General features: G+C 58.8%; 1 protein-coding gene across 1 annotated transcript in view; it reads right to left on the reverse strand.

The window, feature by feature from the left end:
* TBC1D22A (TBC1 domain family member 22A) overlaps positions 1 to 12,995 on the reverse strand; it is a 185,264-nt gene that overhangs the window by 65,457 nt on the left and 106,812 nt on the right. The window contains exon 10 of the mRNA XM_015570730.1: positions 798 to 907. Within this exon, the coding sequence (XP_015426216.1) occupies positions 798 to 907 (110 nt within the window). The remainder of the gene's footprint in view (positions 1 to 797; positions 908 to 12,995) is intronic.

Here is a 12,995-nt window from a genome sequence, read left to right on the forward strand (position 1 = left end):
GGAGGCTGCTCGGTAATTAAGGGGAATGAACTATCCATCGGGGCAGCAGCATGGATTTTACGTTTCTCGATGCTGCTGTAAATTGAGTCTTTTTCCATTTTCATTTTCAAGTTGCTGCTCAATGACTCATTCTTAATGAACCCTCTGCTGCGCGCAGGCACCTGGCACGTGCTCTCTGTTTAATACCCTGTGCAGTGCTTCCACGAGCGGTCAATGTATCGACCGGGGCTCCGGTCCCAGCTCCCAGACGCTCCCCACCGAGCAGGACTCGGCGCACATGAGGCGGGGGCAGGCCGGCTCGTCCACCCTCTCTGCCCACGCCATGCTGGCTGCACCAACAGGCCCAGTCAGGGCCCGGGGGCCGCCTGGAGGCACCTTCCCCGGCACCAGAGCAGCCCCTGGACCCCTCTCCTTCCAGCTGAGCTGGAGATGAGGCCCGGGCTGGTCCGGGCTCCAGCGTCTCAGCTGGTGTCGGAGGGTCCCGAGCGCCAGGGAGCTGGCCTGTGGAGCATGACCCTCTCCACGGGCTCCCTGTGCCCTGGCGTCTGTGACAGGCTGTCCCTGCTCTCCCTGCGGGCACATCTGCAGTGGCTGACACACACGCTGTACCTGAGGGACGCCCTGCAGCATCCACACATGGCCCCCGTCCCCGGCCTGTCATCCCGGCTTCCTCCACCGAGCCCCTCCCTGTGCACACTTTCGGCCTCTCCCTGCGGACCCCTACATGGGGCAGTGAGGCCTGGAGGAGGCCTGTGCATTTTGCCGACGGAGGAGGGCGCGCCCGCGGCCTGGCTCACCTGGATGCCATCCAGCAGCCGGCTCATGCACCAGTACGTGTCGGCCTCCACGTTGCGCAGCACGTCCACAGGCACGCGGGACACATCGGCGATGTCCACGTCCTCCTCCTCTGCAGAGCATGGGAAAGACACGGAGTTAGCCGGGGACCACGACACAGGACACGGACAAAGACACGGGACATAGACCCGGGACACACAGGCGCGGAGGAGGCTGCTCTGCGGTCACCTCTCCGGGCCCATTTCTCTTGATCTAAGGAGGTGACTCATGTCTCTTCCACCTCATCACTTAGTGCTTCTCAATTTCAATACCTAATCAGACGCAGATAATGAATATTCTGAATCCTTTCCAATTAATTAGCATAATTAATATGTTGTAAATGATTGCTTCTCAAGCAATGCACACTCTAATAAGAGAAAACCTACATGAATTACTTATAACTAACGGGTCTGGAAGTTCTCGGTAACACTTTAAAGTCCTGATTCTAAGATACTCCACACGCGCTCAGTGATAATCCTCTAAAACCATTTCCAAGGTGAGAGGTTTCAAAGCCACGGCAGGTAAATCCCCGATTGACAAGCAAAGATCCAAGAAGGCAGCCGCGCAGGCGTCTGAGGGGCTACGAGACCCACGATGTCCCTCGAGTGGGAAAACCTAATGAGGAAACACCATTAAGGTCAAAAGACGCAACACAGACGCCTCGCTGAAATGCTAGCGGACATTCGGACAAACTGACTTCAGACCCTCGTAAAGAAGCCGCCAGCCGCATGACACTCACAAGAACCTAAAAATGGTGTATCCTGTTTTTAATTTGCTTTTGTTTTACTTTGCAATTGTGCAAGGCATCTTTGCAAGGAAAACAACTTTAAAATTGAAAACATAAATGTTAAGTGTCAGAGTCCCGGGGATGTGAAGCTGGGGGACGGGAGAGGGGGCCCATCTCAGACCCAGGCTGTGTGCTCCGCCGCCCGCAGGCCGCCCGCAGCCTCGGTGGAAGGAGGGAGCTCCCCGATCACAGCTGTGGGCTGGAGTCTCCCAGAGGCACCTGGGCCTCCCCCACCCACCAGACCCCACCCCCCCAGCAGGAGCAGCATAAGGCTTTTCCTGGGCCAGAGCCAGGTCACAGATGGTAGAAATGGCCTCCTGAGGGGGTGGCCTCGCTGGGAAGAGTTCCTGCAACTTAATCCACACCCCACCCACGGGAGCAGCTGGGTGACTTCCCAACTCCAGCGCTGAGTCAACAGCAATCACAGAAGCCTCTTCAGAGGCCCTTTCCGCCCACTCTTCTCCCCCGAGGCCCTTCAAGGCTCTCAGATGCCTCCTTCCCGAGATGAAAGGTAAACGCGGAGAAGAGCCGTCCAGGACGCGACCGCCTGGTGCACAGGGGCGGGGCCCACGGCCAGGTCCGCGGGACGCGGCTGCTCCCAGGCGGCGGGAGCCGCGCTGATTTCTCCGCATGTGTAGCTGGCTCGTTATTTTGTCCACAGGAATGTGGGCGGTCTGTTGGAGGTGTCATTTCTCACGTGGGCCACTTGCTACTCTCCGATGTGATGCAGTGAAGGCGTTTACTCAGAGGCCTGCCCGGCGATTTGAAAAAGCAGAAAGGCAGGAGCAGGCGGTGGGGACAGGAGCAGGCAGCCGGCGGGCCAGCACCGAGGCGCGTGGTGATGAGCGCAGAGGCCCAGGAGAGGCCCAGATGGGGGCACAGCTGCCGCCGACGGGCAGAGCGCAGCTTCCACGTTCTGGGTGCCGCCTCCTGCGGGCCACTCATCTGAACCTTGCTGAGTAGCCGACAGGCAAGGCTGCAGCTGGGCACTGGCCAGGAAGGGCACAGCCAGGTGCCAACCTTCCCCTGAAATCAGAGCCACGCCCTCTGCCTGGGTCTCACTGCGCCTGAGACAGGGCAGCACGAGCCAGCGCCCACTGAGCTCCCTGGGCAGACACAAGTCTAGACAGTATGACTTCGCCAATGAAAGAACAATCCCCCCATCTCCCCCCCCGCTCCCCCGTCACGTGGCAATAGCGCCTGTGAGCACAGCTGCCCCCGAGCGCCGGGTCGCCCGAGGGGGCTCGCTGCCCAGGACCAGGTGGCCCGCGGAGGAGCACCTCACTGGGAGCAGGGTCTGGCAGGGTCTGGTAGGGACGAGGCCTGGCACAGCGACGTCCCCTCGTGGTGAGCCGATGGCTGCTGGGACCGGGACCACCAGGGTAAGCCGTGCCCCGGACCTCGAGGGCTTCCAGGACACGCCGCGGGCACAGCGCTCGGAGCCAGCGCCTGTGGAAGAGCAGCCAGAACCAGCAGCCAGAACCGTCCGCAGCCGCGTCTCCCGCACGCCCCCCGCGAGGAGTTGAAGGTGGGCACCTGGCAGCTCGTGACGGGGCGGTGAGCCCTTAATCACACGGACTTCAGGTCCACAGAGACAGTCCTGCTGGGGAGAGCGGCCACCGTCCAAGGCTGTAAATTCATAGAACTCCGGCTCAGCAGAGCAACTGGCACTGTGATGAAATGGGACTCGCGGCGGAATGTTTAATCCAGCTATAAACACTGTCCACCTGCAGGTGCAGACTGACCACCGCCACGGTCCCGGGTGTCACGGGGCGGGAGCGAGTGGGGAAGCTGCTGCAGCTGTGAGGCCCGCTGCCTGGATCTTTGGTCCTGACGTGGCTGTGACGGGAGTGTTGGTTAACAGCAATGCTGTCTATTGAAACACTGACACTGCTGTTAACGCGGATGGAGCACTTTCTGTGCAGAAGAACACAGGGCAGGGGGGAGGCTGAGGCAGGCCCGCCCCGCTTGGTCCCACTGACTCTCCACCTGCACCGACTGGCTGTGTCACTGCTATTCGCTGAGCAGGGGCATCTGCAGGGAGATGGTGCTCCCATGGCCACGTCTGCAAATAAGATCCAGCCGGGCAGGCCAGGTGTCCAGAGGGCGGGAACGTCGTCCCTACGCCAGGAGGTGGCAGTTCCAGACCCAGTGAGGGCACGGCTAGGCTGTGGGTCAGAGTCCCGGTCAGGTGAGGATTTTTTTAAATTTACTTTTTAAAAAGACCCAGCCAGGTAGAGAGTGTGCGTCACAGTGTGACAGGGACAGCTCAGGCAGCTCGGAGAGCACAAGGCAGGAGTCACAGACGGGCACTCGAGCTGAGCCTTGGGAGACACAGAACTGAGCACCCAGGAACAGACAGATGACGGGAGGAAGGGCCTGCAGAGCCCAGAGCTGGGCAGCTGCTCAGGACGTCTGCACAACTGAGGCAGGAGGGGGTCTCGGGGACCATGAGGCACCTGGGCCAGGCTCTGGAGCGGGCCCTTCTAGAGGGAAGGGGAAGCCCTCGGGTCCCCTGCCCATCGGGGTCACTCACCAAGCTGGTGCCTGAAAGCATGGCAGGTGGTGAGGAATCCGACCGGGTAAGGAAGGGCCAATGCCCCCGCCAGGGCCCGCACACCCCGACCGCTCCCGAGGCACAGACACACTGGGCGCATCACTGAGGCCCTCACCTCAGGAAAGACAGTGCCAGGACCAGACCCCCCCAGCATGAGGGGCCAGGCTCTGGGCATGGGCACCGAGGACGGGTGACAGGCGGCTGCCGCACCACCACGGCTCCCTCCTGGCCTGTGTCACGGACGTGTCGCCCCCACCATGTCCTACTTGTCTGCTCTGTCCCCCGCTCCCACCAGGCTCCTCCAGGACAGGAGTGACCTCCATCATGCCCACGTCCCCACACCCCCGGGAGCTCCGGCGAACGAGCGGCCTACGTCAGCGAGCTCACAGCCCCAGAGGAACAGAGCCCAGATCCCCTGGCTGAGGGACGTGCGCGGCCCTGCTGAGCCGGCGACAGTCAAGTCTGGCCTCCTCTGCTGATGGCAGTGCCCACACTGAGTCGACTAACAGGACTCGGTTGCTCGGAAGGACGCAATCTCCAGACACTCCCGTGGGACGTGCTCTCGTCCACAAGCCGCGAGGCGAGGCTCAGCCCGAAAGCGCCCGGTGTCCCCAGTGTCCAGGGTGACAGGGCCCGGGACTGCACACTTCAGGCCAGCTGGAGGGTCCCTAAAGCAAGATTCAAAAAGATGGCAGACCAAGCAGATGTGTGGACCTGGGCCCTGCCCTGCGCCTCACACGGGCACCTGTGCGGAGCGCGGACCATGCCCTGCCCGAGGGAAGCTGCGCAAGCCTTGTGGGTGCGGCGGGAAGAAACCCGCTCAGCCGGGAACGCAGCTGGGGTCCTGCCCTCAGCCGGGTCTCAGTGGCCATGGCCACGCGTGAGCACAGACAGCTCCCGCCCAACACCCTCCTCCCCTGGGGAGCCGGCTCTGAGGGCGGCTGGGCAGCTGGGAAGAAACATTCCCAAGAAGCCTGTGGACCCAGTGGCCCCTTCAGAGGCCCTGGGGAGCAGGGGGGTGCTGGAAAGGCTGCCACGCAGGCCAGGGCCATGCAATCAGGGCAGCGCTGACCACAGGCCACCAGGATGAGGGACTCGGACAAGCCCAAGCCGGGTGGGTGCTCAAAGGTGCAGAGAAACCGTGACACACTGAACACACCAGAAGAGGAACGTGCGGGAGCAAGAGACTGCGGGCTCGCTCAAGAGCGGAGGCGGGCAGGGCAGGTGGGGTCTGGTCCCCTGGGACCTGAGCAGACAGTGTCAAAGGAGCTCGGGAAGGCAGAGGGAGGGGAGTGGGAGGCCCTGGCCTTTCCCGTTAGGGCCCCCGACCCGTGGGTGGCAACGGGGGCGCCTGGGCCCCTGCAGGCTCGCAGACGCTGGGACAGGCCGCCGCCCGCAGTCACGCTGTCACCCGGCCCGGAAGGCTGTGTGTCTGCACCGCCTTCTGCAAGAGCGCCATCCAGCACCAAGATGGGACCCCTTGCAGCACCCACCATCGGCGCACCCACCGCTCCCTCCTGCAGGCAGGGTGTGCCTTCCTCACCCCTCAGAGCGCCGGGGCCCTGTGGTGTGTGGTCCTACTGTGCGGGCTACAAAGTGCAAGCCAGGCCCCAGGTCCTGTGTGGGACACAGCGTGAAGCATGCCTTTCCCAGGGATTTCACAAAAGCCATGGAGTCTGTCCTGACCTCCTCTATGTGGACAACAGTCACACTGGACCAGGGCCCACCCCCGTGACCTCACTCACCCCCGTAATTACCCAAATACAGTCACATTCTGAGGCGCAGGGGGGACTCCAGCGCTGAGCCGGGGGTAAGAATTCAGTGGATGACATTCATGCGCGCACACACACTTTTTTTTTCTTATTGATGTGAGAGAGGAAGGGAGAGGGAGAGATAGAAACACCAACGATGAGAGAGAATCATGGATCAGCTGCCTCCTGCATGCCCCCCACTGGGGATCGAGCCTGAAACCCGGGCCTGTGTCCTGACCGGGAATTGAACCGTGACCTCCTGCTTCATTAGATCACGCTCAGCCACCGAGCCACCGGCCGGGCCACAGACAGGTGTAGGCGACAGGTCCTGCTGTTTTTATTCACGCCCCACTCACTGTCACCCCTGGGAGGTATGTGATGGAGTCACGCTCCCGGCTGCCTGGAAACCAGCGCCCCACACGGGGGGCTCCCCGGTGCCGGGCCGGTGCGGGGCTCGCACTAGAGCCGCCTCTGAGGGCCGCCCGCCCCAGGAGCACGGAGAAGGCACCGGCCTCCCAAGCAGCGCAGCCCCTCCCAGGAGGCTGTGCCCGGATCGTGGGGCCAATCTCCTCACCTGCAGGCACGGAGGGTGGTCCTTTTTCACCATTGCTAACTTGACAGATAAAAACAGAACTGCGTTATTGGCTCAATTTGCATTTCCATTACTAGTGAACTAGCTGGGGTTTTCTTTTTAAGTTTATTATTCAATCGTGTTCCCCACTTTGTAACATCTCTGCTTATTTCCAAAAAGGTTTTAACCATCCATTTGCTCTTCACAGAGATAAGAAACGGAGCTGAAAGAGGACAACTGCCACCGCCCAGCGCCCCAGGGCAGGGAGGCAGAGGGGCAGAGGGGCAGGGGTGCAGGGGGGCAGGGGCTGCTGTGGGCAGCGCCGCCCAGCGCACACACCTCCGGTCAGTGAGGGGCCGCCTCCTCGCGGACACGGGAGCCGTCGGAGCGGCCGAGGAATAACTCATGCTGCCTGACCTTTCTTTCGCGACCCCACTCGGGGTACTTTAATCAGATACATCGATAGGTGCTAATTAGCCCTGCTTGCAGTAAGTCAACATTAACAAGCCACTTCGCTAATAAATCAAAAAGTCGTAATTGGCATTTTAATTTTTCATAAGGAACACACGGCGCAACGCTAGACAGAGCCGCGTTGCAGCGCGCAATCACCCATAGCAGGGCCCGCGGCCAGCCTTCGCTGTTATTAACGCATAAACGCGCTTTCCGATGAGGAGAAATGGCTGTCAGACCGCATCTTATTAGTCAACTATTACACTTTCTTAATCACGCGTCAGTTTAATTGCTCCTGACATGGGCTATAAATAGGGTTTTGTGGTTCGATAAAACCCTCCGGGCTAACCCCGTCGCTGCCAGCGCTGGTCCGAAAGTTCCCTGGGCCCCGGCGGGGCCCCTCAACCTCCCCGGGCCAGGCGTTTCCATCCAATCGGCTGTGACATTCGGAAGCATTTTCCTAATTTATGCCCCAAAACACGTGAAGACACTGCTTATTCCACTCGCAGTGTGTCTTCTATCGCCTCCCTCACGGTCAGGAACCCGCATCCTCAGGTCCAGATGGACGAGAACGAAGGCACTGACACCGACCCGTGGGAGCTGCTAGGATGCTGCCCCCTCCCCTCCAGGGCTCAGGGTCCCGACCTGCCCCTGCCTGGGCGGGGCTGCAGCAGAGCAGAGAGGAGAAGGCACTGACCACGCAGGCACATACACGGGAGAACTGACAGCAGGGACAGGCAGGACTCGGGACAGACTGTGGCACCTTCCCTCCGTCCATCGCAGCCGCCAACCAGCCGGGCAGCACGTGCTAGTGCGTGCCAGGGGGTGAGCCGGGCCCCCCGCCAACCGGGGGCTCCCTGAACACCTCGGGGCCGCGGCCCAGAAGAAACCTCTCACACAGCCTCTCTCCTGCTGGTCACGACTGCATCGCTGTGATAACCAAGTCCCTGCCAGCACCGACGACCTCTCCTGATGGAGCGGGCTTGCAAGACCTGGGAGTGGCGCCCAAACACAGCCCGAAGAGGTGCCATGACATGCTGGCCGAGCTGGATGGAGGGGCCACAACACTGGCTTCCACCGGGGAAGGCCCATCCTGCCTGGAGGGGGTGGGAAGGCTCCTGGAGGCGAGAGCCGATGTGTCAGGCCTGGAACCATGCACGGGCAGAGCTGTAACCGCCCAGCCGCCCAGCGTCCCGCAGCCCCACTAGAACTGCTCCTCCCGAGCACCCCTCAGCCCCCCTGACACCACGCCCTGGGCCGTCCATCCGTCCTGCCACTCGCCAGCAGGGCCCCTGTGGTCACTGCCAGGCCGAGGGGCAGGCTGCCTGACGGACAGGCACCAGCACACAGAGCACGCACCGGGCCATCCGCTCGCAGCGGCACCGATCCCATCGGTGAGCAGTCAGGTCTGTGCGGCCTGGGGGCTGAACGAGAAGCCCTTAGTCGCCCTGTGACGCTTGCCCGCGCACAGCTCTGTGGACTGGACAGCTGACAGAGGCACTGGGCCCCAAGGGCACATCATCATGAAGCACGCTCCCCGGGGCTGTGGTCCTCACATGGGAAAGGGGGTCCGTGGAATTCCTGAGACCTGCCAGGGCCGCTCACACCCGCCCCAGCACCTCCTAGTGGGCTCCCACTTGTGGAGGAGGCCTCCCTTCCAAGGCCTGGCTGCAGCGCCGGGATTTCTGGACTCTCCGTGGCACGAGCAACCACGCTCAGCATCCACGCTGTGCTCTGTGACCGTCTGTTGCGTGCATTCCCTGTGGCCGGGAGGGACCGTGTGGCCCTCTGTATGGCTCTGTCACCAGCACCGAGGCTCGTCGCGTTGGAGCGTGAGGCATGCTGTCCTTTCTTCCCGCCTGCCGCTGGCGCAGCGCCCTTTACTCATACCTCGCACTGACGAGCCCGTGGTGAACAGTGCCATGTGCCAGCTGCTGGTCCCACACAACCACGTCCCGCGTGGGCTGGAGCGCCAGGCAGTCTGCCGGAGTCACTGCACAGTTTACAGCCCCAGCAACGCGCCAGATCCACGTCTGTGCCTCCTGTGTGAGCGCCGCCGTCCGCGGGCGCATGGGGTCTCTCGGCGAGGCTTGGGGTTGCACCCCATCGGTTATGGCAGCGCCTTTCCGTGAGCGTATCTGCGGTGTGTGTTCCCTAAAGAAGCGCCGATTCCAATGCTCCGCCGTGTTTAACAGGGGCCTGGAGTGGTGAGAGCTCGTCGCTTGCTGCAGATGCTCGTTTCTCAGTGCGTGCTGTGCTGACTCCCCCGCTCGGCGGTGCCAGCGCAGGGAGCTCCCATCTCGGGGCGGTTGGCCTACGTTCTCTCGCCGCTTTTGCCTTTGGTGTCACACCTCCGCAACCACAGCCTCGCCGCGGCTGACGACCCGGCCTGTGTATCTTACAGGAGGCTCACAGGTCACCTATTTTGTCTGCGGTGCAAGGCAGGGATGGACTTTAGTTGTCTGCGTGTCGATATCTAGATGTCCCAGCACCATTTGTGGAAAAGACCATCTCGCCCCTGAGTGGTCTTGGCGTCCCTGTCAAACAATCACCATCGAGATGAAGGTCCACGCCACACAAGCCTATAGCTCCATGAGCCACGTGTCTGTCCACGTGCCAGAGTGACACTTGCTCTTTACTGCAGTTTTGTAGTAGTTGTTCTGGCTGCTCTGGATTCCTTGAATTTCCATATGAATTTAGACAAACCTGCCCATTTCTGCTACCAAGCCAGGTGCCATTCTGCCCGGGACGGAGGGAGTCTTTCGGTCACTCTGGGGAGACTGCCATCCACGCACTTCCGACTCCCCCAACCACAGACACGGACGTCCTTTCCTTACTGAGCGCTGCCTTAACACAGTTCAACCACGTGCTTGGTTTGGAGAGGACAAACCTTCCACTTTTTGGCTAAATGTACACTATTTTATTCATTTGATGCTATTGTAAGTGGAATCGTTTCACAGTTTCACTTTCGGGTTGTACACTGCAAGTGCAGAAAAACACAACTGATTTCAGTACCTGGATCTCGACTCCCTCCCCCGGGCTGATTGTTTATTAGTGTTCCTGGCTGTCAGTGGGTTCCCTGGGGTTTTCTATGTACGAGATCACTTCCTCGTTTCCATCCGGGGACCACTGCTTCCTTTCTGCTGAGCCGCTGGCTGGAACCCGTGCCCGCTGAACAGGGCGGAGATGCCGACACCTTGGGGGAGAGCTTCCGTCCTTCCCGTTCAGTCCAATGTGAACTAGGAGTCTTCACGGATGCTCTCATAGGAGGAAGTTCTTCTAGTCCTAGTTTGTTGAATGTGTGTTTTTTCCATGAAAGCGTGTTAGATTTTGTCAAATATTCATCAATTGAGATGATCTTGTGGGTTTTTTCCCTTTATTCTGTTAATCATGTAGTGCACTGCAGTCATGGATTTTCATATATTAAACCAACCTTGCATTCCTGGGCTGCATCCCACTTGTCATGATGCCTAACCCTTTGCTGTGTTGCCACATTCAGATGGACTGTTACATCCATCTTCCTGAGGGACATTACTCTGCGGTTTTCTTTCCTTGGGATGTCTCTTCTCAGTGTGGTATCAGGATTTCAGAATAAATTGAAAAGTATCCCACCTCTTCTACTTTTGGGAGAATCCGTGAGGGGTGCTGAGACTTCTTTGTTAATTCCTGGTGGGACTCACCAGGGAAGTCAGCTGTCCTAAGCTCTTCCTGTGGGAATTCTTTAAACCAAGAACTCAGTCTCGTAGCTGCGTTGCTCTTGTACATGTCCACACAGGTGCTGATGCTGACAGGCATGTGCACACACGTTGGGAGAGAGAGTTATTGTGAGGGACAGGCGCACAGTCAGGGGGCCGGCAAGGCTGAGGTCTGCAGGACAGGCCGACAGCTGGGCGCTCAGGCTGGGTTTCCATCAGAGGAGAATGTTTCCCTCCTTCCCCAGGGAACCTGTCTTTGCGCTCAGGGCCGCCACCTATCCAAGGAGGCCCACCCACTGTGCAGGCGGCTGGCTCTATGCAAAGGCTCGTCCTTCCAGTCTCGTCCCATCTCAGATACACCTTCACAGCCGCGTCAGGCCTGGCGTTGGACAAGCCCGTGGCGCCACGGCCTGGCTGTTGGGGAACTGTCTTTCTGGGCGCGACTCCTTCCATCTCCGCTACCTAATCGGAGAGCTGTCCGCGCGTTCCCCTCGCGCTGCGCATTCTAGCCCTCGCGCTGTCAGGGACAGGATGCTCCTTCTTTCTGGGTCGTCCGGGTAAAGGCTTGTCCACTTTTCTGAGTGGTTTAAAGAACCATCTTTGGTTTATTGGTTCCCTCTGTGGTTTTTCTCTTTCCCGATTCACTTGTTTCTGTCCGAGCCTTTGTCTCCCTCCGCCTGCCTGTCTGGGCTTCAGTGTGTTTTTCCTTTTCTAGTTGATGAAATTGAAGAGCGAATGATTTGAGGCGTTCCTTTAACACAGTCATTTACAGTAAATTTCTCCTGGAGCGCTGCGTGAGCTGCATCCCGTAAGTTGTGGGATGTTGTGTTTTTAGTTTCACTCATTTCTAAGTAATTTCTAATTTTCCTTCTACTTTCTTCTCTAACATAATGCTTTTTATGGGTGTGTTCTACAATTTTCATTATTTGTCAAGTTCTTCGACTTTCCTTCATTCTGGGGTCTAACTTAAAGTCACTGTGGTCAGAGGACACACTGCGCATGCCTTCCCCCCGGGCGTGCAGGGCGGCCTCAGGGCCAGTGCTGGTCTGCGCAGCCGGCGCTCTGGCGCTGAGAGGAGCTGCTGTGGGGGCCGGGCCCTGTGGACCCGGGTCAGCTGGTTTCTGCTTGGCTCGTCTTCCTTCTGGCTCCTTGGTGGTCTTCTGTCTGGTTTTCCTACCTCTTACGGACGTGGTGTGTCACTCCTTTTTAAAAAGATATTTTCGACAATGTTTAATGCCTTTGCAATGAGGTAAAACTTAAATGCCGACAAGGAAAGTTAAAACAAATGATCTAACTGTGATTTATCGTGAGAAACTGGCAGCAGCTCTCCCCTCCCTGTCACTCACAGCCCACAGTCACTCCGATCATGGACACGGGCAGGAGAATGGCTGCGGCGCCCGCCCGGCTGACACGGGCTCCTGCTTATCTCCCGGGCCACTCCCCCCGCCAGCCTGCGCTAATGCCCACGCCAGGGCACTCCCCGCTCCACGGCCGGCACCAGCAAGGTCTTCTCCGGGCAAAATGAACACATTTAGAGCAACCCCTACTTCTGAGATTCTGACTTACAAATAGGAAAATGCAAATAAATATTCATGTTCGTAAGTACATGCATTTATTCCAATCCCACTCCACAGGTTTCCAAAGTCATGATTTTAGGAGAAAATGACATGTTAAAGCAAATTTGAGCTCACACGTGCAGATCATGAGAATCAATCATAAAACAGCCCTCACCTTCCCACGTGTCATCACGCCTCCCCCGGGGTCCCGCCCACATCCAGTCTCTGCAGGTGTGGGTCCAAAGTGCCCCTCAGAACCGAGTCTAAGTTTAAATGGAGGATAAGGTGGGGGGTGCTTCTTCACTTTTACAATGGTGAAAATATTTAGTAAAACTAAAATATAATTCTCTGCTTAAACTGTGCGATTCAAGGTGATGGAATAATGTTTCTTATTTTTAAACCAAATTTAACATTGTTAAATATATCAGTCGCTGTTTGAAAAATACTGGCTTTACTTAGAAATTACATCACAGCCAGGGGGCGGACCTCAGAACTGCACAACAGTGGACTGGCTTCAGGAATCAGGCTACGTCACCTCCACAGAACGCTCCGTGCAGGAGCAGAGGTGATCCTGACAAAGACGTAAACACGGGAAAGCCTATGCCACAAGGTTAAACGGGAACAAAGCACAAAGCAGAGTTTTATACACGATGTGCTCGGGACCACGCAAATACCACGCACGGAAAGAGGCTTAGCGGGAACACGGCATAACAGTGTTACCAGGAGTGGGGTGGCCGCGCCCCGCTCACCAGGGCCTGAGGGGGCCGCGCACAGGCCCAGGCGCACGGCCCAGA

This window comes from Myotis davidii, unplaced genomic scaffold (assembly GCF_000327345.1).
Source record: "Myotis davidii unplaced genomic scaffold, ASM32734v1 scaffold67, whole genome shotgun sequence".
NCBI lineage: Eukaryota > Metazoa > Chordata > Mammalia > Chiroptera > Vespertilionidae > Myotis > Myotis davidii.